This window comes from Ambystoma mexicanum, chromosome 3q (genome assembly GCF_040938575.1).
Source record: "Ambystoma mexicanum isolate Mex_15411 chromosome 3q, UKY_AmexF1_1, whole genome shotgun sequence".
Lineage (NCBI taxonomy): Eukaryota > Metazoa > Chordata > Amphibia > Caudata > Ambystomatidae > Ambystoma > Ambystoma mexicanum.
The window spans coordinates 1078534455-1078557125 of record NC_090926.1 but is presented as its reverse complement, the minus strand read 5'-3'; the positions used below and the strand labels follow the sequence as shown (position 1 = coordinate 1078557125).

The 22671-nt window shown below is 44.3% G+C and overlaps 1 protein-coding gene across 5 annotated transcripts in view; it reads left to right on the top strand.

The window, feature by feature from the left end:
• Positions 1-614: 614 nt before the first annotated feature.
• Positions 615-22671, top strand: part of CSNK1D (casein kinase 1 delta) — a 574414-nt gene continuing 552357 nt past the window's right edge. For 4 of the 5 annotated variants that reach the window (XM_069655334.1, XM_069655335.1, XM_069655331.1 and 1 more), the window contains exon 1: positions 616-1150. In XM_069655334.1, coding sequence (XP_069511435.1) covers positions 1075-1150 — 76 coding nt within the window. In that variant the 5' untranslated portion in view covers positions 616-1074. Of the gene's footprint in view, positions 1151-22671 lie in introns of all 5 variants that reach the window. The other variant, XM_069655333.1, reaches the window with a different exon arrangement.

Genomic DNA, 22671 nt, shown 5'->3' with positions numbered 1-22671 from the left:
CATCAGGCCCACCGCGGGCTTAATTCTGTAGTAAAATTCTAGTTAAAACAATGGAAGAAGGGTTGACAAGCCGCGGGTTATCACGTTTATTTGCCTCTGCACGGGAGAATAAAGGTGGGCATTGTGGATCGGAACCCCTAAATTGCCATTTAAAAAAAAGCCATTACGCGTTGTCAGTCACACAGCAGCCAGCTAGACCCCACCCCAAGCGGCAGTGACCCAATTCAATTGAAAGAGCTGAACGGCTCTGACGCCAGGCCTGATCGCCTTAACAAGTGCTGCTTGCGAATCTGACACCCAGTACAAAGTCGTTTACCCTCTTTGAAAGACGTAATATGTGCTGCTAATCAGTTTGGCAATACACCTTTTAGTCCTGTTCAAGTATTTCCGCATTTCCTCCAGGGTCGCGGCCTTAGTTGATGATGTTGTAGCGTCCCTGTGGCTCCCGTAACCGTTGGAGACCGCTACCCCGGGTTCGGGTTCCCCCCCATAACCGGGGTGGCGGGTCTCAATCGGTATCCTAGGGCTAGCACCCTGAAGCAGGCTGCCTGGCGCGGCGTCTCTGCTGCTGCACCCCAGGGCCCCTGTTATGGCCCCGCCCGGCTGCCGTTGCCAGGGGAAGTGACGTCACAGAGTATGGCTGACCGAGGTCCGGGTAGAAGGAACTGAGCTGGCTCAGGGGCAGCGGCTATCCGACGGAATCTGGAGCCAGTCGAGAACGTAGCAGGGCAAGAGGCGGCTGAGCATACGCCCCGGAGCCTGGGCAAACGGCCGCGACAGTTATCGAGTGCGGGGACGGACCAACGGCCGAGCTGGCCATGGGGACACCCGGGGCCTGACGGTGGAAGTCGGGGGCCGGGGCGAAGAGAAGCGAGCACTCGGAGAGAGGGGTGCGGACATCCGGGAGCAGCGGTCAGAGGCTACTGGGGTCTGTGGACCGCTGACGCGGGTCAGAGTTCAACAGCGTCCAGGGAGGAGTCAGGAGTCAGTGACCGGAGAACCGAGCCCCGGTGACAAGTAGCGGGGATAACGGCCAAAGAGCCGCCGGGGAGCGGACCAAGGACTCCCGGCACTATGGAGCTGCGAGTCGGGAATAGATATCGGCTGGGCCGGAAGATCGGCAGCGGCTCCTTCGGTGACATTTACTTGGGTGAGGAGGTGTAGTGGCAAAGGGTAACGCAGGTCCCCCTGGGACTCCCTTCCCACCCCCGCTTGGGGGCTTAATAAACACCTTTTGGTGGGCGAGGGTATGGGGTGCATCTTCCATGAGTGGGTGAGAGATGCGGGCAATGGCTTGTGTGTATAGACCACATAGTCGGGTGTACAACGCATAGCTTTTTATGGGTACAGTGGACCGACAGTTTTGGGGAGCACGGAGCATTGATGCGAGGTGAATTCCAAGTGTGCAGTACACGCCTTTGATGTGAATGGCAGAGCTTGTGTGGGCAGGTGTCAGCGGTGGGCTGATTTCGGAAGTACACAACGGTGGGGTTGCATGGATTCATGGGTGTTCAACCAATGGGGTATCATATTGAGAAAATTGTGTGACGGTGCGCAGTGTCCGGTGTGGCGCTCCCTTGGAGTACATATACTTGTCATTAAGTGGCATGATGTGTACAGTGCAAGGGGGGGGGGTGGGAGTTGTCCTGGCAGAGTGTGGAATAAACAGTCTTTAGGGTAACATGTTGAGGGTCGTGCGAATCACAGAGCCTTGCTGTTCCAAAGTTCGAAGTCATGAGGGCCGGGGGTAGCGTTTGTGCGCCGGTGTGTTGCGTGCTCTATCCAGCCTTGAGCGTGGTTCCACGGGCATTACAGAGCTTTGTCACGGGATACCATGCGCCCTGCAGCTCCATTTAGGTTGTAGGGTGTTACAGCATTGTTTTGGGCAGTATCGGAGACTCCGGAACCTTTTGTGTGTGGATACTTGTGCTGATGTCATATGAACTATAGACGTTTGAGGTTGATAATGTAGCTATGTCAATGTCATAGATATGAAGCGACATTTTCAATCTAATGTTCTTTGGTGTGTAGACCTCGTTATACAAGGAGGTACAACTACCTGAAAGATCAGGCTTGGTCCCAGCGCCAAAAAAGCAAAAGTACATCCCACAATGCTGGGTCTCGTCGCTTCTGCACAATGCCACATGCAATCCCAGACATGTTTCAACCGTTTTGGGCGTTATGAGTGATGTGTGTAGTAGGCGCAGCAAGCTTGAGTTGTGACACATGTCTGGGCTTACCTGTGGTTCTTCAGGCAATATTGCAACACTGAAAGGTAGTGGGTGGTAACCCTCCAAACTAATCGGACAAAATTGGCACTTCCTCCGGTTAGCGCCTTCCATTCTATCATTTGTAAGCTCTAGTGCCATTACAAAGGGTGAAAGCTAAATGGAAATCGGGCATGGGCAGTCTAGAAACAAAAGATGTGGTCTAGCAGTCCAACCTTTGCAGCGTGAATGCTTCTTTTTTTTTTTTTTTTTTTGTTTCTCCTCTCAAGTCTTAATACAGCGTAGCACATTATTCTGGTGTTCACTACGTTTCCAAGTACCCCCACGTTTGGCAGACAATTAAAATAAAACTACAGCGAGCTAAAGGCATAACATTTTCGTGAATGACTGACTTGGAATCTTTATCTTCTTGTCCTGACTTAGCCTCTAAACCACACCATTCGTTCCTGGCCTATCTTTAATTTGATAACGCCCTGTTTATCTGTGTTAAAACTAGTTCTTTGCACGCATTTGCCTGATATAACGCAATGTTGGTGAAGTGGGGAGGCCGGGAATAGATATCGTGGTTCCATGTTGCCAGGGTATCTAGACCGCTACATTTCCTCTTGTTATGATATGGGCAAACGTTCACTGTCCACTAGCATTCCAGTGGGGTCTCCAAGGGCCGACACACGCAGGCAAAAGGTTTTGTTGAGTCTGTTTTATTATTTTCACTCGCTGAAGTGTTTTGCCAATACCCTTTTGGAAGAAAAAAATGCCACATTTCCACTGACCACACTAACCTTATTCTTTTGGCAGACTCCCTCCTCTGTGACTCTAGCCACCATGGCATTTTGTTGACCAAAAAAAGGATATCTTTTTGGCAGACTCGAAAAGACTGGGCTGGAAACTAGAGGTAGTTTGGTGTTTCTTTGAGAACCATAAACACTGCAGAGATCACCTTCAATTGATGTGAAAAAGGAACACCACCCGAACGCTATCAGAGGCCACCACGAAGTCTAAAATGTCCCCAGTATGCTTGCAATCGATTCCCATGCTCACCTTCATCAAGAAATGGCTTCCTTTTTCACTCAAAGTGGGGGCTTCCTTATTCTTTCACAAGTGGGGGATATCACTACCCACCTAGACGACTCCCTCTCATTCCAATCCCCTGTCTCTTTCACACCTGTCTCTGAATATTCACGTATAAAATTGGTCTCCCCTTGATTACCTACCCATGCTCAGTAGTAGTCTTCCTGAAAAAGCATCTGTGGGCCCTGGCCTCACTGCTCATTTTTCTCTGCAATTTGTCGGTCGGGACTGCCCAGCCCGGCTCATCCCCTCACTTGAGTAAACCGCGGGGAACTTGTAAGACTTTGTGTGTGATTCCACTCGATAGCCAACCTGCCTTTCATGGAGCAAGGGCCCCTGATCAGTTGCCGAAACTCTTTCTTTTTCAGCAACCATCCTTAAAGACCACTGGATGTAAAGTAACCCTCTTTAAAATCAAGGAAGACATTCTGAACGCTTTGGGCTATAACCACCAACCGATCTCAACCTTATTGTCATTTAGGTGGCCACAGACAGTCGACCAGCAAACCCATCTCAAAAGCCTTAGAACAAGGCACAGGAATGTCCTCCTTGCTCAAAAACCGGTATGCCTGTGTATCTATGGCCCAGCACTCATTGAAGCTTGGCTAGCAATGGTTAGGGGTAACCCACGGCTCTGCAGTAAACATTTTCCATGGTAAAAAGCAAAGAAATGCAGTGCTGCTATGGTTTAGGGGGCTTGTGATTGCCTGGTTTAGGACTAGAGCAAGTATAGGAGTTAGGGTTGGTGTAAAGCTTTTGTTTGAATACAATGGTTAATATTGAAATTGGTACTCCCGTTTTATAAACAAAAGTGCAAGAGTCCAACACGCAAAGTAGTTAAATTTACCTAAGCATGTGTGTGACATGTTTTTATTCCAATGACGGTTCCATTAAATCGCTGTGTTTGTCACTCGAGATGGATTGTGCGTCGATCGTTTTTAATGCAAACAAATCAAATAAAACCACCTAAATGTGTTTCAATTCAATGTCGAGGCTGGTTAATGGAACATATTAGATGCAGTCAATCATTTTTATAATCGATGTAAAATCACAAATGATTGTACATGGTTATTGTGTCAAATCCAAAAACCATATGACGGAAACGAAAGTAAAAAATGGCACCACCAAATGGTGTGAAACTCATAGTGAGTAACCAAGGACATACATAAATGTTGTGGAAAAGTAATCTCCAGGATATGGAAGGATGAAAAACAAGAGAAGCTGTTAATATCGTTGTGGAGTTCACTGGTGAACTTCTTATTCAGAACATTATTTTATACAGATAGGAATCGCTAGTAATCGTAAGGTCATTCATTCAATGTTGGTCTTAATGTGCAAGGTATATCTTGATAACATCCTGTGATTAGTGTACCACGGACACATCTTGTCTCGTGGATAGTTGAGTCTATTCTGGTTGAAAAAAAGAAAGATCAGAGATCAACCCTATTAGAAATACTGTTGCTGGGGCCCCGTTATTTATTTGAGCTGATAAATAAAAATCCCCCCCCCCGTGTAAAAAAAGAAATTGGTTTCCAATTTTAATACATATTCAAGGATGAGCAGTATGCAATAATGGCCTATCGAATTGGGGGAAACCGACAGAACCATCCAAAAATGGTCCAAAATCTCCGAATATATCTCAGAATGCAACTACCAGATCAAAAAACATCAACAACAAATGGAGAACGCAGCAGCAAGATTACGTCTAAGACTTACTGAGAACACGGCACACCAGCACTGAGCACCCTACATTGGCCACCGTGTCAAAAAACACATTTGCTGCATAACGCTTTGCATAAAACAGTGATCCACGGCCAGGGAGCAGATGTCCTACAGAGAAAAATGTCCATCTATAAAAGCAAGCCGAACACTAGGGTCCAGCAACAACATTCCCCTTCCAACCTAAACAATACTCAAAGCAGACATTTTGGGGGTACAGCGTTCTCCTACATAGCAGCAAGGATATGGAACTTGCTCCCATAGGAAATACGAACAACAGAAGATCCCTTAAAGTCCACAAAAATGTTGAAAAAATTGCTCTTTAACTTACTAAGCTAAATGAGGGAATATCATCGAACAGAAGCTGCCAGCACATCACAATAGAAACGCCAAAAACAACTGAAACCTGGTCAATAGAAACCTGGCCACCCAAAGAAATAAAGCATTCCATCAAAAATCACCACATAATATTATTAACTCAATGGGTCAACATAACCTTATACAAAATGACTCGGACGACTCCCCACTAACCCTACTAAGAAATCTCTAATGCTCTGCCCACTGCTCAAAAACGGAACAAATCGCGCTCTCACTTCAGCCGCAGAGAGAAAAAAAAACTAAACTGCCACAAACTACACACACTCCAACATCCAACAGGGAACTAAACAAATCATGCCATACACCCTCATGCATCAAACGCCACAACGTCTACCAACTAAAAACAAACCAGCAACCGTTGTTTTTTTTCTGAACTGAAGCTACCAACAGCACATCAAAGCTCTCTAGCACTCTTCCCTTTAAGCCATTCCAACCCCCTCCCTTCCTTTTCAGATCTGCCAGAGTTCCCGGAGACCACGAAAATGGCAGCAGTGCATTGTATTAATCGCAATCAAGTTTGCTAATGGAATACTACATTTGTTTTTCTTTGTTTTTTATCCTTCCATATGCTGTTGATTACTTTTGCACATCATTTACGTACGCTTTTGGTTACTCGCATATTATGATTTGTACACCATTTGGTACAATTTTTTTATTCGTCGGATCGTTTTTGGATTTAATATAATTTCTGATTTTTACATTGGTTTGTTATAAAAATGATTTATTGCATCTTGTCATCCTTGAGAACGGTTGGGTTGAAACGCATCTAGGCGGTTTCATTTCATTTGCTTGCTTTTTGTTTGCATTAAAGTTTTACACACAATCCAGCTCTTTGGAGTGATGAACAGTGATTTAATGGAACCTGAATTGGAATACTACCATGTCACATGTTTTAGTATAGTGACTACTTTGCGCAGTGGACACATAGGACACTTGCAGTTTTGTTGACATACGTGGTGATATTAGGGCATCACCGCCCACATCCTGTGTGCACACAGCAAAGACTTTCAGAGAGGTACTTGCTCTTGGCACTTCAAGAGACACTTGAGCCAGGGCCCTTCCTCATTTTGAATCAAATTTATTAACTTTGCAAGAATGAAAGACTGAGTCGACCGTGCCAGGATTCGAACCTGACACCTACAGATTTCTGCAGCGAGTGCTGAACCCTCTGAGATGTCGTTTTACCTGCTATGGGCAATTGTTAGCGTTGCGGTCAGGGTAATGCTATGCCCTTTTTGGCGATCTGGTGATGGTTGGAATTAAGGTCACTGTTTCTTTTCCATTTATTTGGTGTTTTTCATAGCTTTAATTGCAAATAAAATGCTTTTGCCCGCTGAAGGGTTATTAGGTAAGGGTTTTTTGTAGGACAGTGGTTGTACTTGGGGCAAGCATTTTTTAATGGAATTAGGGTGATTTGTGAATGTTTTGTTAGAGATTGTGGGTCATTGTTAGGGCTACAACCGTGTACATTTATCTTTTTGTTTTGTATTTAAGAATAGCTTTTTTTGGGCGATTATTACTGGCAACATTATCCCTCTTTGCATTGCTTGTACTGAATCACTACGTTGTGAACTACTTTTTGCCTATTGGGGGCATTTTCGCATAGAACCTGGAAAAAAAGTTTCTCTTCCCAGAGGAGTCATGAAAATCACCTCCCAGTTTCAGAAAAAACTGTCCTCTTTAGAATGGCTTGCCTCACCTGATCCAACTCCTGGCTCTCACCTAGTTATTATTATTATTAGTGCTGCAGGCTATTCGAAGACCCCTTTCCACCTTGGGTCCCCAACCCATAATTTGGTGTAGCCGCCAGGAAATTAAACTACTGTGGTAGGCATGTTAGCTAATGTATTATTTTCTGCCTTATCCTTCTTGCTCCTGTCCCATGAATCCAGTCGCTGATGACAGCGGCTGGATTGGTAGGAAATTGTCCTGCTGTTTCACACCTTCCCTAACAGAGGGAGTTTCAGGGCTGCAGTCCACTCAGTCCTCCAGATAAGATTTTGAGGTGGGAGTATTTTACTCCCTATTTTTAAACTTTGAGGGTAAATGTGATTTTAAGAGGGTAACAATTACTTTTTCTCTTTTGCAAGAGTAAAATGTATGTGACATCCAGCCGACGTGTGCAAAAACTATATGGAAATAATTACCATTAAGCTTTTCTGCATTGTGACAGAATACACCTTTCATTATTTCTCTAAGGTCTGGCCATTTGATCTCTCCTGTATATATTTAAATGTGGAAATAAAAAAACCTAGCCAATTACACAGTAAAGCAAACCTGAATTGTTTTGAGGTTCGATAGCAGAATTGTCTTTTGATGTTTAATGAAAGTCTTAATTTCCTGGAGTCATTATACTACCTAATGGTATGCCAATGTTATGATACAACAGTGCAGAGAGGCACAGGCTCCATGCTAAATTCTATATCTAATCTAATGGTCAAATATATAGCGCTTTTGGCAAAGCGCTGTACATAGAACATATTTATCACAATTATCATCAAACCAAAGTCAATACTACTTTATCAACCTTGAGAGGATGAAAGGCTGAGTGGGCCTGGCCAGGATCCAAACCTGTCACCCACAGATCATGCACAGATTGCAGCAACAATTACTCAACCGTCTGAGCTATCTTATTGGCTAACACCCTTCAGAGGTCGGTTAACTATCGACTGAGGTATAATCATCACAATACCTAGATGTTGGACGAACCGTTCATGAAGCGCTATATAAAGTTAAATGCCTATCTGGATTATCACAGGGACAGGTTTTGCTGAGTTTCTATTTCAATTACCAATGTAACTTTCCTTTGTTTTTGAACAGCGCTTGCACTTCTTGGAGAGTCGGGTTTTAAATGTAGCCTTGAAGATTTGAGAGGCTAGAACACCTGTGATTGATGTAATGACAATCACTCACCCTTGAGCAAAGACTCTGCTGCCACTGACCATTTATAGTAATGTTCCCCATTGACTGCAAGTTTGAATGGATGTAAACTATACTGTCATCATTTTACACACTGTTTTTATAATTAGAGTGTAAATTTAAGTGTTAAAATGATCTGCCTCTGCATGATTATGCACATAGCACCGGAACTCTGAAAAATACAATTGTGCAATACTGATTTGCGTTCACCGTAAAAAAAACATAATTTGCTATTAAAATATGAATTCTCAATTGAAACTTAGTTTTCCATCTTATTAATCATACAATCCTAAAATTTTAGGAAAGTATGCACAGTGCTTCTGAAGCTGAATGCTGAATGGAAAAAAACCATTCATTTTTTCAGTGTGCAGTTTCTTTTTTTGAAAGGCTTCAGAGAAATACATTCTGTTTCAGAGGTGGCTTGCAATTACATCCATGTAGATAAAAATCAAAGGAGCCTTCTGGTTTCTGTCAAGTAACCTGACCTTTGCACTGCCCTCTTCTCTAAACCTGTGTGTAAATTTGCACAGGGAAATAATAAAGCAGTCATATTTACAAGATTTTCATGCGTAAAAAGGCCTGGTACGCACCTTATTTGGAGCCCTGAGTCCACTAGATTCTGTTAAATGTCCCTACCCTCTCTCTGCCCACTGACCTCACTTACACTTGGTTCCTAATGATGGTGACCGCAGCTCTACTCTCCTGGGCTCATGCTATAGTGGGTGTCCTCTGCTACCTCCCACCAGTGCTACAAAGCAGTTCTCTGAATGCTGTTGCTAGACCAAAACTGCAACATCAGCGGCAGTTTCGTACTACTCAGTTGGTAGTACTTGTAATGTGTGTGTGTGTGTGCTTGCGTAATGAGCTTATGGATGCCACTGAAGCATGAGGCTTGTTGGCAAAGACTACATTTTTCTTACCATACCAAGACCAATCCCAAGAACTTAATACTGGGACTGCAGTTCCAGATGTCTGAGAAGACCGACGGAAGTGTTTAATGTGTGAAACGTGAATTCAGTAGGCAGCAGGGCACATAGGGAGGATCGAAGTAGGTGGTGATAGATGGGGGTTGCTCAATCTGCATGTCCGATTTCTTGGCCATGTATTGAGAGGAGGGTCCAATTGTGAATGATGACTGCAAGGGTTGGACGTGAAGTTGCAAGCTTGTACCTTGAAGTGTAGTGCATAATGTGCATTTATGTTTGTTGACAAGTTACTCTTTGAGAAATAAACACTGTGCACCCCGAGAACTGCCATTTATGCTTTTCGAGTAGTTTAATGTTAAAGGTGTTTGTACCGCGCACTGTCGCCACAGTGGTCCCCGGGTGCTCTTGCAGATCTGAAAAGGAGAGTGTGAAGAATGGGGGGAATTAGTAGGGTGTAGTGGGAATGGTAAAGTGAGAGTTGTGATGTCCTGTTGGCAGATTCAGTTCGGTTTGCACTGTTCGCAGAGCTTAAGTGCGATTTTTCGGGTCTGTGCAAATTCCCATGTGCAGTTGTGCCGGGTTATGTGTTGTTGATATGATAGTTTTTTATAACGCGCGCTTATACACAAGTGATTCAAGGCGCGACGAGGCAGGTGAGGGGAAACGGGGAGGACAAAAGACAACGATCTTACTAGACCTAAGTGCATGATAGGGGGAGGATGGGAGAGTGCAGTACAAAGGATAAAACACAAGTAGTGCAGACAGCAGGTGACAAGTAAGGGGACTGTAGGGATACAGATATAGACCCAAAGTGCAGGGGTTGCCAGGAGGCAGTGTAGGTGTGCAACTCGATGGGCAGGGAGCTGGGCCCGAATTCAGAGAGTAGCCAGGTGACCAGTGCATGTGGGGGAAGTAGTGTGGATTGCTGTGCTGAGGGGTGGTTGTGAGTTTCTGTATGAGAAGTGTATGTGAAAAGTTGAGAATTGGGTTACCAGGTTTTCCTTACCTCTTTGCGTTTCTGTGATCAACAACTATGATTATCTTGTGTGCTCGGAATTGTAGTTTGTCCGCCTAGTTGTCGGGCCTGTTGAGTAGTGTCAGTTACTCCAGTGGTATGTGTACCTGGCTTATGCTGGCGTGTCCTCCCCTGCCCCCCACCCCTGGGGGTTGGATGTTTAGGTTGGAGAATTCGGGTCCTTGCTCATCCTAAGTGGGGATCTTACCTACGTAGGCTTCCTCTGTGGATTAGTGGTATGTGGATATGGGTGGTCCACACCCGTCTTCCCCTACACCCCCCGCCACTCCCCATCCCCTCCTCCCCCCTGCCGTCTGGTTAGGGAAGATTCATTTATGGGTCATGGTTTGCTCCCTGGGATTCTTGTTTCCTGTTGGGTCTATGCTTCCTAGTAGTTTCCTCCTATTTCTCGGGCAAAGAGCCAAGTTTTTAGTAGTTTTCTGAATTCAAGATGATCCTTTGTGTTGCATATGTTTTTTGATAGCTGATTCCAGATTGAGGCCAGGTGAGAGAAGAATGTTGCTCCACTTTTTCTTTTATTGTTTGGTATTGGTTCTGAGCGAATGTCGTTGCTTGGTGTGGGAGATCTTGTCGGATGGTAGATGGCTATTTTCTCCTTTAAGAACTCTGCTCCTTGGCCGTGGATTGCTCTGTGTTATGAACATAGTTTTTAATTTTATTCACTGTCTTATTGGTAGCCAGTGTAGCAGTTTCAGTGCTGGGGTAATGCGTTTTCTTTGCAGTATTTTGAGCAGCAGTCTGGCTGCAGAGTTTTGAATGCCCTGATGGTTTTTTTAAGTCGTTCTGGCATTCCTGGGTACAGGCTTTTGGCGTTGTCTGCTCTGGCGATGATGGTGATTGTTTTGTGGGTGAAAGAGAGGAATGGTGGGATCCTTTTCATTGCATGTAGGAGCAAGAAACATTTCTTTTATTATAGCATTTACTTGTGACTCAAGTGTTAGTAAATAACTTGGGAGTCTTATGGACAATGAACTATCATTGAAGGAGTCAGTGTTCCCAGTTCAGTCGGCCATGGGATGTAGTGATTGATTTCCCCGCTTTTGGATATGATCATTATTTCTGTTTTGTCTGGGTTGATTTTGAGGCTGTTGGTGTTCACCCAGCTGTATTATAGGTACCCATTATCGACATGGCAGTGTTTAGAGTTGGTCTTCTGCAATTAAGCACGATTAATGTGAAATGTCTGCAGGCACAACTGCATCCGCAAGTAACAGTTGCGGGGCGAAGGGTGGCTGTATTCCTCGGCATGCCCCTTAAAAGGTTAAAATGCTAAGTGATTTGAAAAGGGGGGGGGTGCATAAAGCTGCACAATGTTCGGGAAATAACTTAAATTAATGGTGGCCATTTTAAGATGCATTTTTCACTGCTTCTTTTAGAGCTGATAGTACAGTTTGCACATTGTCGCACTTGGCAAGTAAGAAATGGTATGCTGTACACATATGGAGAATAGACGCTGATGCCAGAAGACAACAGACTTTATGCCAAGCCTGTAGTGTACGTCCTTTGTGGGTTCATTCAGGGTTTAGCATTCTGCCACTTTTAACGCAAGGAGGCAAGAGTAATACTAGGAAGAAGCATACAGGTTAGTAGTCAAAAAGCAGAGAGGACTGAATTTACCACTCATAGCGCAGGGTGCAGAATCCTGCCCCTATATGTCAATTTTTATTGCGGTTGGCGTTTGCCCCAAAAAATGACCTTTGTCCTCCAAGCCAGAGTGCCCTGCAAACTCAAAAAAGGCCCTGCACTTTCAACATTCTAGGCACAGGGACAGGCCAATGCTTGTTTTGGCAACTGTTAGCATTGTGTAAAGTGGTTCATGACTATCTGGAGCCTTTCCTAACAGTGTTGTTCCCTACATCCCTTTGCACAACAGTATGGACTACACTTTTTGTCATTCTGTAAGTTCACTGGGGTTGTCAGTCTTTTTCACCCCTTTCACCAGCCCACCATCATTTCAGCAGTAGGCTTCTAATGTGACAGTTGTTCGGCTGTAATGGATAAAGCTTATGGGGCGAAATGACATGTCTCGACGACTTGTGTAGACCCTTAACAGCACATCTGTCACTACTCAAAGCACTAAATTCCAGTGCTGTTAACGAACACCCCAATAGTGTCAGTATGCGTTCTGCGTTTCCTATATCTGAGGGTGAAATACTTCGGATTCACATCGTTCAATGTCGCCAGGGTACAGTACCACTCAGTACACTATGTCCATAACCTAAGACCATATTGGTTGTTCACCAGGCGTTTAATTCAAGCCAATCAAGTCAAACTGTTGTATTTATTTGCTGCTTGGTCTACACCCCTTAGTAAGCCAGAACACAGATCCTAGCAGAATATCTGCAAAACCACTCTCTGTATGCCACCGCCATATGGTTGGAAAGGCCTTTTGCCATTCTCGCCACAGGTAATTGAATTGCAGGGTTCGAAATTGAGATTCAATGAGCATCTAAAACCAGCTCCTGGGTGTCGGGCATCATCCACTAGGTAGGAGCTACCGCAGGGGAACCAGGAGCTACCGGAGATGCTCCTTTTTAACATTTTGTCCATTGTGTTTAAATGTCTATTCAATGTGTTCTATTTGGCTTTGGCTCATATCGCCAATAATGTTGCTACTGTGAAAGATAAAGGAGAAGGGGAGTTGGGTGGCAGTCTATGGCGTTGGCTTTTTTACTAAATGTAGCCGTTGGTTTGAAGCTCTACTATGCTAGAAGCAGAAGTTGAATAGCTTCCAGCTCCCCTCAACTTCGAACCTGCATTGCACATTGATGCTCCTAAATTTTACGCAGACCAAGCCATATTTTTGTGTGGCCTACTCTACTTCTGATAACCTTCTTTCTCCTCCCTGTGGCGATTATTGCAGATAAGAAATAACATCTGGCCAAGCTATTCATCTTCGCCACTGACATTCTACCTATCCACAACACAGCCATGGAGGACCGAGCATGTTTTTTTTTTTTTTTTTTTTTTTTTTGAAATTCTTCAAACGGATTGTCTAATGCTGCAAATAACTGCGACCAAAACGATCTTGTATTCTAAAAAATCTGGTTGACTTGGCTGCCCTTTGAAAAAGAACAAACAGTGGATGCGTGTTCACTAATTCTGATTTTAGTTGGAAATCAAAACCAGGGTTAGCCAGGTGCAAAATGTGCACTCACCACTGGCTTGTGATGATGAACCTAGAAATGCTGTGCTGTATGTATGTAATTGAGGTGACGATTTATTTTTTATGGATGGCTAGTAGCTTGCAACTTTCATTTCCCCCTGCAGTAAGCATCGTCAAGGAGGCTAAAATATAATCCGGCATTTGTCTCCAAACATTTACTTACTACACCATACAATCACCAGCATGATTCCCGTCCCATCCTCTCACCCAACCCCTGTTCCATATCCAGTGTAAAAAGTGGGTATAAGGGACCATGATGTCTTGACCCATGTGAAAAAGGATCTTCCTTTGAAAAATAACTAGCCTGATCCTTGTGGTGAGGGCGACCCAATAAGATGATGTAACCAACTTAATGGATGTGGATCCTGACTAGCACTGTCATTTAAAAAGTCTTCAATGCCGTGTAAGGGTGAAGGAGTCAAACACAATGGTGATTGGCAAAGACTTTTATCAAAACAAAAATAAAAAGCAAACCTAGCTCTTCCTAATCCTAAAAGGGGTTTCCTTGCCTCTAATAAGGAATTGAGGAATCAGTCAATGTCCAAGTAAATATGGGCTGTGGTTCTTCTTGTCCAGGAGGAGGACTCCATTCCTCTGGACAATGAGCCATCGTTAAATCGTAGTAGGAATTTTGCATGTGAGAATGACTCCCTTCTCCAGGTCTCGGTCCCCATCCAGGGAAACAAAGTTTCAGCTTGCGGTGCTGTAAAGTTTCAGTGCCAATGCAAGTTCCAGCTCAAACATCATTCCTTATTTGCTTCACTATTGGATTCCTGGCGATTGTGACGAGGTTATGACTCTCTTCTGCGGGTCTTATGATTGGTTTCACGATGCACAATCTTTGGGGAAGACACCAGGAGGAATTGTTTCCTTCTCCGGAGGTGTCTTGGCTTAAGGGCTGGGCGGAATGACTCCCTTCCCCCAGGTACTTCAGGCTTGCACAGTTCAATATTACTAGATGGAATGCCTTCCTTCGTCTGGCTTGGTTTGCACTTCAAAAGTTCACCACTCGCACAAGCTCCCAATCATATGGGTGAGGACCCCAGACCAGTGTATTCATCTTCACTTTGTACAGTAGTCTTGGTTCGCTTTGTTGCCAGGTACTGTGACTATGAAGATGACTTGGGGTACTCGTCATAGGATGTGGGTCACGGATCCTTGGCAGTCTCTCCTCTTGGTGCTGCAGTTCCTTTTCGCTAGGGGTTTTGGCTTTTTCTCCAGGGGCTTCCCATATGCCTCAGTATCGTGGCTCCAGCATCTGCCAGTACCCTTCCTCCCGCCGCAGGAGGCCCTGGTACTTTTTTAACAAACGGCCCACTCGTATGGTAGTAACATTTTCCAAAGGTGTTAAACCAGCTGGCAAATGTACCTTGTATAAGCAAGCTTCTCCCGATAAAAACTGTTATGTTACTTGGCATTTATATAGCGCCTTATGTATCAATGGTATGATCTCAAAGTGCTGGTAGGTTGGAAAGCCCTTGGGAACCGTAGTTCAAGTCAGTAGAGGGAGAGAGTCATAAGGTGCGTGGGTGCACCGGATATGTGTGCAGCCGGTGTGGCAGTTGCACGATAGCTGCTTCTTAGCGGTAGGGGTGGTGGTTGGGAGGTCAGGTATATGTGTTTATTCTGGAGGGATGACTCCCAGACTGATTTGTGGCTGTGTTAGGCCTGAGGAGACGCTTAAGCTAGCGGTGTGTGCTCAGCTAGCTGTGTTTAATTAGGATGATGATGATGAGGAGTATGTGGCGGCTGTTAGTATGAGAACAGCTATACTGAAAGTGTCATAGTATCGCTGTGTTCTAGTTGAGTGGTGGTGTATAGGAGAGAGTAAGCGTGTTAGTGTGATATGGTGGTTATCAGTAAGGCGCTTGATATTGAGCACTCCATCTGTATCATCTATTCTATCCGTTTTATTTACTCTGTCTGTTCATTCCACTTCGCCTGTTCATCCATTTTGTCTGTTTCATCCATTTAATCTACTAGTCCTTCCATCCACTCAACCCATCATCCACATGATCTACTCCATCCATTCCGTAGACACATTTCAACCTTCCCCTCCGTTTAATGTGTTCTATCCGTTTCATCCTTCCTATTCATTTGATCCGCTCCATCTGTTCCATCCACTCATAGGTTCTATCCACTTCATCCATTTCTTCCGTTCCCATCTGTTCCAACTTCCATTCGTCCTATCTATTCCTTTTGTTCCATCAATGCCATCCTGTTCCATTCATTCCAACCAGTACGTCCACTCAGTTCCATCTGCTCCATCCATTCCATCTGTTCGTTCTGACAAGTAGACTCAGTCCAACCAGCTCTCTGTTTCATTCACACTATCTGTTCCATTCACTCAATCCGTTTGTCCGCTCTATCCATTCTGTCCACTACTTTTGTTCCATCTACTCCCTCCGCTCAATTCATTCACCCTTTCCATCTATTTCATTCCTTTATACATCCGCTCCATCGTTTCCATGCGTTTGATCTACTTTTCCAATTCGTCTACTTCATCCGTTTGTTATATTTCATCTGTTTGTTATATTTCATCCGTTCCTTACATTTCATCTGTTCAGGATACTTCTTTATTCCCCCTCTTCCGGTTCCCTCCACTTCTTCTTCCGGTTCCCTCCACTTCTTCTTCCGGTTCCGTCCACTTCCGGTTACGTCCACTTCATCCGTTCCATCAGGACTCTTCATGATGGCACTGTTCGCTGGGTTCCTTTGAGGGGCCCAATGGATAAATGCAGGGCCAGATGCTTCTGTTCTCGTGTCCCCTCCGCCCCCTGTTAATGAAGCAGGGGTGGAGCCTCATCCTGTATATAAAGAGTGGACTGGCACACATTTAATGACCAACAATGGTTTGGCCTTCCTGACACCTAGTTCAAACCCATGGCCCTGTGCATCACTATTGGTGAGCCTTTGGTGGGATATCACGTCTTGACACACTTGTGTATAGGCACGTTTCATATGATAAATCAACCTTGTTTGGACCCTGTTTGTTTTGCAACACAAGATTGACGGCCAATTCCATCTAATGAGGAATGTACTAAGTTTGGCAAATGGGCTAAAATTGAGGAAGCCATAAGCAGACAAGCCTTCTTTAAAAACATGTTTTACTTTTTTTTTTTTTTTTTTTTTTATTGAAGCTTCCTGTTGGAGTTGTTTAATAAAATCCCTCACTTGAGTTATTAGAAATGACAATATAGTGCATATTTAACTCCCTGAGGGCAACTGCCAATGAATTGGGTTATTGCTGAATTTGCGCTACCAATTGTCGACCTGCTTGGATCTTGCCACATTGATACTGTCACTTGGGTACCAACTGACGATATGTCGCAAACACTTTCTTGGCTCATCCAGTATTGTGATCTCCTGGCCTATTGATGTCCTGTTAGAGTGGGGCACTACAGGGGACAGTCAAATTACAGAAGGGCTAACCTGCTTTCTTCATTTAAATTGGGGAGAAACTCTCTGGCGATCGCAACAATGAGTGCTGGGTCCCTGATCAACTTGGAGCCAGCAATCATTGATGGACTGGGGGGTGGTACCAACGTCTTGGGCGATTTTGTATGTAGGAAACTGATGGTATGGTGCCAGAAAGAGGTGACTAAAATTGTTCATAAAAAACAGGCCCGTTGGTTTAATAAGCAGGTAAAATTATCTTTGCTTGCTGAACTAAACGGAAAGGGGACAAATGGAAACGTGATTAGATTAGCTAGAGCAAACTATAAGCAGATAGTAGTAGAGCGCAAGCGAGAGCTGGCTGTGGAAGCATGGGGCAATCGGGTGCCGGCTGCCAAATCCAATGACCCTTTTTTGTTTTGGGATTTGGTCTCTTTGGGGCTCAAACATAAAAGATTGGGCGACGGGTTAGAAACCAACGTTGCGGATTGTATCGAGCACTTTGCCCCCCTTTATAAACTCCTCTGTGGCATTTGGCGTGGAAAACATTGACTGTGAAGAGGCACCTGCGTTGCTAGAATAAGGCTACGGAGCGAGGCAGGGCAATTTGTGTCGTTCTGAATCGAAGAAGTAGTAAATGCAATTGTTCATCAAAAACTGTCGTTCGCCAGGATTGTACAGCATTCTGACTGACATGGTCAGAGAAGAGGTAGAATTGTGGGCCTGTATTCTGTTTTAATGCCATGTGTGCAAAGGTGCAATTTCCGTCCTCGTATAGACCAATCTCACTTCTTGACTCTCGTTTAAGATCTTTGGAAGAGTGCTGCTGGGCAAAATCTAAACTCCAGCGGTCAAGTGAGCAAACCATAAACCTTTTTTGTTTGATTTTCGCTAATTCACTCTAAGGTGCAAACCTATATATCTTGCATTCATGGCCCTCAGCACAGCCTTTGATAAGGTTAACAGGAAAAACTTGTGGGCTGTGTTTGGGTCACATTGTTGCCCGGTGTGGATCATGTACTTGTTGATTGGTTTGCACACAAGTACCCACGCCTCTGTGAGAAGTGGTTCCTCTGGCCATTGTACTGCTTAATTTCAGGTCCAGGCTAGAGTACGACAGGGATGTGTAATGGCTCCTGTCTTTTTTTTTCTCTGTACGCTAATGGGAGGCCCTGATGCAAGCCACCAATGATGTGCCGAAAATGAACGGGAAGCTATACCCGGTCTCGGCATACGATGACGCAGCCCTGATCGCTCGTACGCCAAGAGATTTGCAGGACCTTGTTGCAGCGTACACAGACTTTGACATCATTGGATTTGAAGGTTAATGCTGGCAAGTCGACTGCTATGTCTTGCCATTTGAGTAGGAAGAGCTCAGAAATAGTAACCATATTTACAAAGGGTGTAATAATTCAGAGGGTCATGTATTTTGACTACTTGGGGGGGGGGGGGGGGGTACGTCTCACTCCAAACTTGAAACCTGCGGCTCATATTGAGAAGCAAGGGCTCGGGTTCAATCCGTCTGTGGGAGGAGTCAAAGGGGGAAGGGAGATTTGTCGATGTGCAGTTCTAAGCCACTAGACTTGATAAACACTGTATAAAAGCAAAGCAAAAGCAGTTGAACAATATGGAGCGTCACTTTGGGGCTATGGGAATATACGAAACATCTAAGTCTCTCGGAACTATTTGTTAAAACTCGGCGTCCCTCAATCGTCTACAAATGATGGTACTCATACTGAGCTAGGGATGCTGTTCTTGGGTGATGAAATGGAAATGGAGCCAATCTTGCACTGGCTCAGATTATGGGCAAATCCACAAGCTGGGGTAATGCACTCTTTGGTTTAATAAAATAAACTGATACCAAGAGGTGGATCTAAGAAAGTCCCATGGCTGTCACAGGTAAGGGAGTGGCTGATAAAACTGAATGTTGAACACCACCTACGAATCCTATGCTAATTACCAAAGATGTTGCGACCCAGCTCAAGCATTGTTTATTTGTATGTCTGGGAGAGAACATGGAAATGGAGAAGGGCACCAAATGAAATCTGGCAATGTTTTCAATAGATTCAATGGAAAACTATCTATTATGGGCAGGTGATCCTGGTGAGTGAAACCTCTTAACCCAAGCACAATTTAATTGCCTTCCAATAATACCCATATTGTCCCGATGGGCAGGGAGGGCAAGGTGTGTTCCTTTGTGAGGCAGTGGCGGATACTCTGCATTTTGTGCTTTTTTTATTATTTTGTTTTGGCCCAGTCTTTGACATTAGAGCAAGAACGCTGGTTCAAATCTTTAGAGACAGACAATTAGCACAATGCTGACTGGCCTTGTTAAATCTTCTCTGGGCAGAAAACCTGTTTGTGAGTTGGTCACTGTTATCTTTTTTTGAGACAAGCAATGGCCAGGAGAGCATTTGTGTTTCTTTTATTGCTAGTTGATGGGTCCCAATACCGGTCTAGGTCATAATAACAAACTGGGTAGAGGCATGTGATTGTGTGCAAATTAAGGAAACTGGTTGGAGATGCAAACATTTTAGTAAATTCGTGTAGTTGTTGTTTTTTCTTATTTATCTCCGTATTGATGATGTATTTTTAAACTTGTTGTATTGGCACGCACATACAGAGTTTGTAATTTAGTATCTGTGGAATATTTTTACGGTCTTGAGCTTTTTATTCTTTTAGGGCAATTTGCCGCAATAAAGTGATTTGATTGATACTTAAGGCCATCGGATGCCTTAATACTAAGGCGCTTGGGAGTAAGTTGCCTGAGAAGACTTTAAAAAACGTAACCATGGACTGGGGCCGATTTGCGAACATGATTTCAATAGTAAAAAGCAGTTTCCAGAATACTGCACCCAGGGATTTCCTGTACAAACTCCTTCTACATATCCGTAGAAACTATGTTCTAAAAGATTTATCACTTATCTCTGCTTTTATATAGGAGGCTGGTGTGGTATTCCTTCTAACAAAGGCTACGTTTTCTTTGTCAACTTGCCACCGAAACTTGTCATGTTCTCACGTCTTGTTTTGTGCTAAAGGCAAATTATATAATGGGATATTCCCGATAAGTCAAGATGACAGCATTGGCTCAGACCAATTTCGGAGTGTTAATTGGGGCGGAGTCTCTGGTGATTACCTCTGCAGCTTTTAATATTTGGAATGAGGCGCTTGTTATTTTAATCTGCACTCTAGGAACATTGAGGCATTTGGAGCTACATACATGGGCGTTTGACTTTTATTTTTATAATTGTGACATTTGATATGCGTTATATTTTCTAAATGTACAGTTGTATTGGATTTGTATAGAGGATGGATTTTTATAGAGGATTTATGAATTGTTAGCTGATGTACCTTTTCTTTGATCGGACTGTAATTATTGCAAATTTTTCTCTTGACTATTCAATGCAAAAGGTTTATGTATAAACCAAACATAAATTAAAAACCTTATACAAACCCAGTGATTGTCAGTCGACGGCCATTCTCTGAATGAAGACGCTGCATCTAATCCTTTGCAGTCTCAACCTTGTGTCCGACCTAACAGTCCTTTTTTGCCAGCGTGCATTATCTCAAGATTTTGACATCTGCATTTAGTAATGCAATAGGCCTGCGTAAAGGGCATCGTTCAGGGTGCTTTCACGGCTTTGGCATCGCGGGGATGGTAGCCTCCATCATGGTGTGAGTGATGCTTTCTTTATAAACATCTCTGCTGTAAGAAGGTCCAGGAACCCAGACTTCTCAAGGTAGGGAACACTTGAGAAACCGTCTGGCTCATGTTCCCTTCTTTGATAGTTTTAAACTTCTCGTCTGTCTTCATTGGACTCTCAAGTGCATCTCTTTGCTTGGCACTTATCCTAGGTAGGTCTTTCTTGCCTGCAAAAATATTCCTGCTGGTTCTTCTCCCTGTAGCGTTTGAGAAATGTATTTATTAAACACTCTAGTTGAACAGATTTATATTCACTCAGAGTAGGTTGTCATGGTGGAATTATAATCCCCATGGAGCTCTTTCCTTGAACGGAGCTACTTTACCGATCTGTGAGATATGTCGATCCTGGAGCATGTTGGGTGGACACAGGAATAGTTCTTTTGAGAGGAATCCTGTTAGAGCTTGGGATTTCAGTGCTGCAATCTTCATAGTTGCCTAGCCCCTCACCATCGCCCCCTCCTGAGATAGACCTCATGTATCCACCAAGACAAGTTCATCCAATTTCAGATTTCCGGGTAAGATCATTTCCCTCCTACCTCGGTTTGTTGACCAAGTTGGTTTCACACAGTTAACCCCATGATAACTTGACTGCTAGCAAGCCCCTCTTCCCCATACCCAACTTGCCATGGCCCGATTTTGTATGTTATACTGAATTGCATGTTTTTATTAATTCTGCTTGATGGAGGTTATCGGGACAATGGAATTATTCACCAAAGAACCCGCTTCCACGTCCTTCCTAGCCGAGATATGACTTCTCTGGTTTTTGCTGGCAAAGCATCCGCATACCCCATCCAACAGGCTGCTGTTTTCCCCCCACCCTACACAATATTCAAAACCACTTTCACCTCGACACGCTAGGCATCTTGTACACTAATGACGCACAGATCCTCATCCTCCTCTCGGGCAACTGTTAGGACTGATTTACTTTATTCTAGCCTGGTGGACCGATGTATAGAAGGCCAACCTATATTGTGTTGGGGACAACTCTGGGGCGCTGTAGCCAAACCAGTTCAAGATAGCAAGGCAAGTGGTCTAGGCTAACTCTCGAGGTAGTGAGCTTCTACGGGGTCCACAACGAGCACACACAGCAAAGCAGTCAAGGAACTCACTTAGACAAATGGGTATAAAAATACTTCTTTACTTATGGCCCAATAACAGTGAAAAATAACTAACGGGTAATATTATCACACAATACTACACATTTGATGCATATATACAATTACTGGTGTAGGGCAAAATGCATATCAAACCCCTGAAAAGAAAAGTGCAGATTAGTATTTGCACTACTAGTCCACAGAGAATCGACCCTAACTTCAGAAGTCCAACCCCAAGTTGTCTGGGGCCTTGTGTCTCAAAGATTCCACAAAGTTTGTGAAGCAGGAAAAAAATGAAGGATCCAGTGAACAGTACCAAGTGTCAGGGGACAGAATAATCTTAAGTGTTCCCAACTTTCGGAGTGTTTGTGTGAACTAGCAATGGCAACGCCATAGGTTTTAGAAAGGTTTTATAAAAGTTACCAAACTTGTAAAGGCAGTTTTAGGGGGCAGGTAAGTATTGCTATAACTCACCACGTACTCTGATTCTTCATGAGATTTGGCAGGTCGGTTGAAGAAGGTCCGATGGCGCTTTTCCCGACAGGTTGGAACAGATCTCCGATCTGTGTCTGATGCTGGTGCAAGGACTCTCAGTGAAAGAACTCAATGCAGGGCCTCTCTCAGGACAGGAATGGATGCAGGTAAGCAATTTCGGACGACAGCCACCGATGCACAGTGACCCAAAGGGATTCACTTGCCACAGTAACTTTCCCTCCTATCTATGGTCCTCCTGATGTAAGGACCACGAAATATCGCAGAGATGAGTCTTGTTGCACAGGCGGAGGATCCCTCAAGTTCCACACCTCCACTCTGAACGGCGATATCTGCAGTACAGTAGCACAAACTCTGAGCTGGTCAGCAATGGGGTAGTCCTGGGGCACATCCAAACCCTCTTCTTTGTAGGACTCAGAGCTGACATTGAGAATGGATGTTCCGTCCACTCCGAGGGTTGCAGCTCCTTCGCAGGAGTAGTGGAGATCCTCCACAGGACGAGGCTCTACCAAGGCAACAGCAGACGTTGGTCGCCAAGCCTTC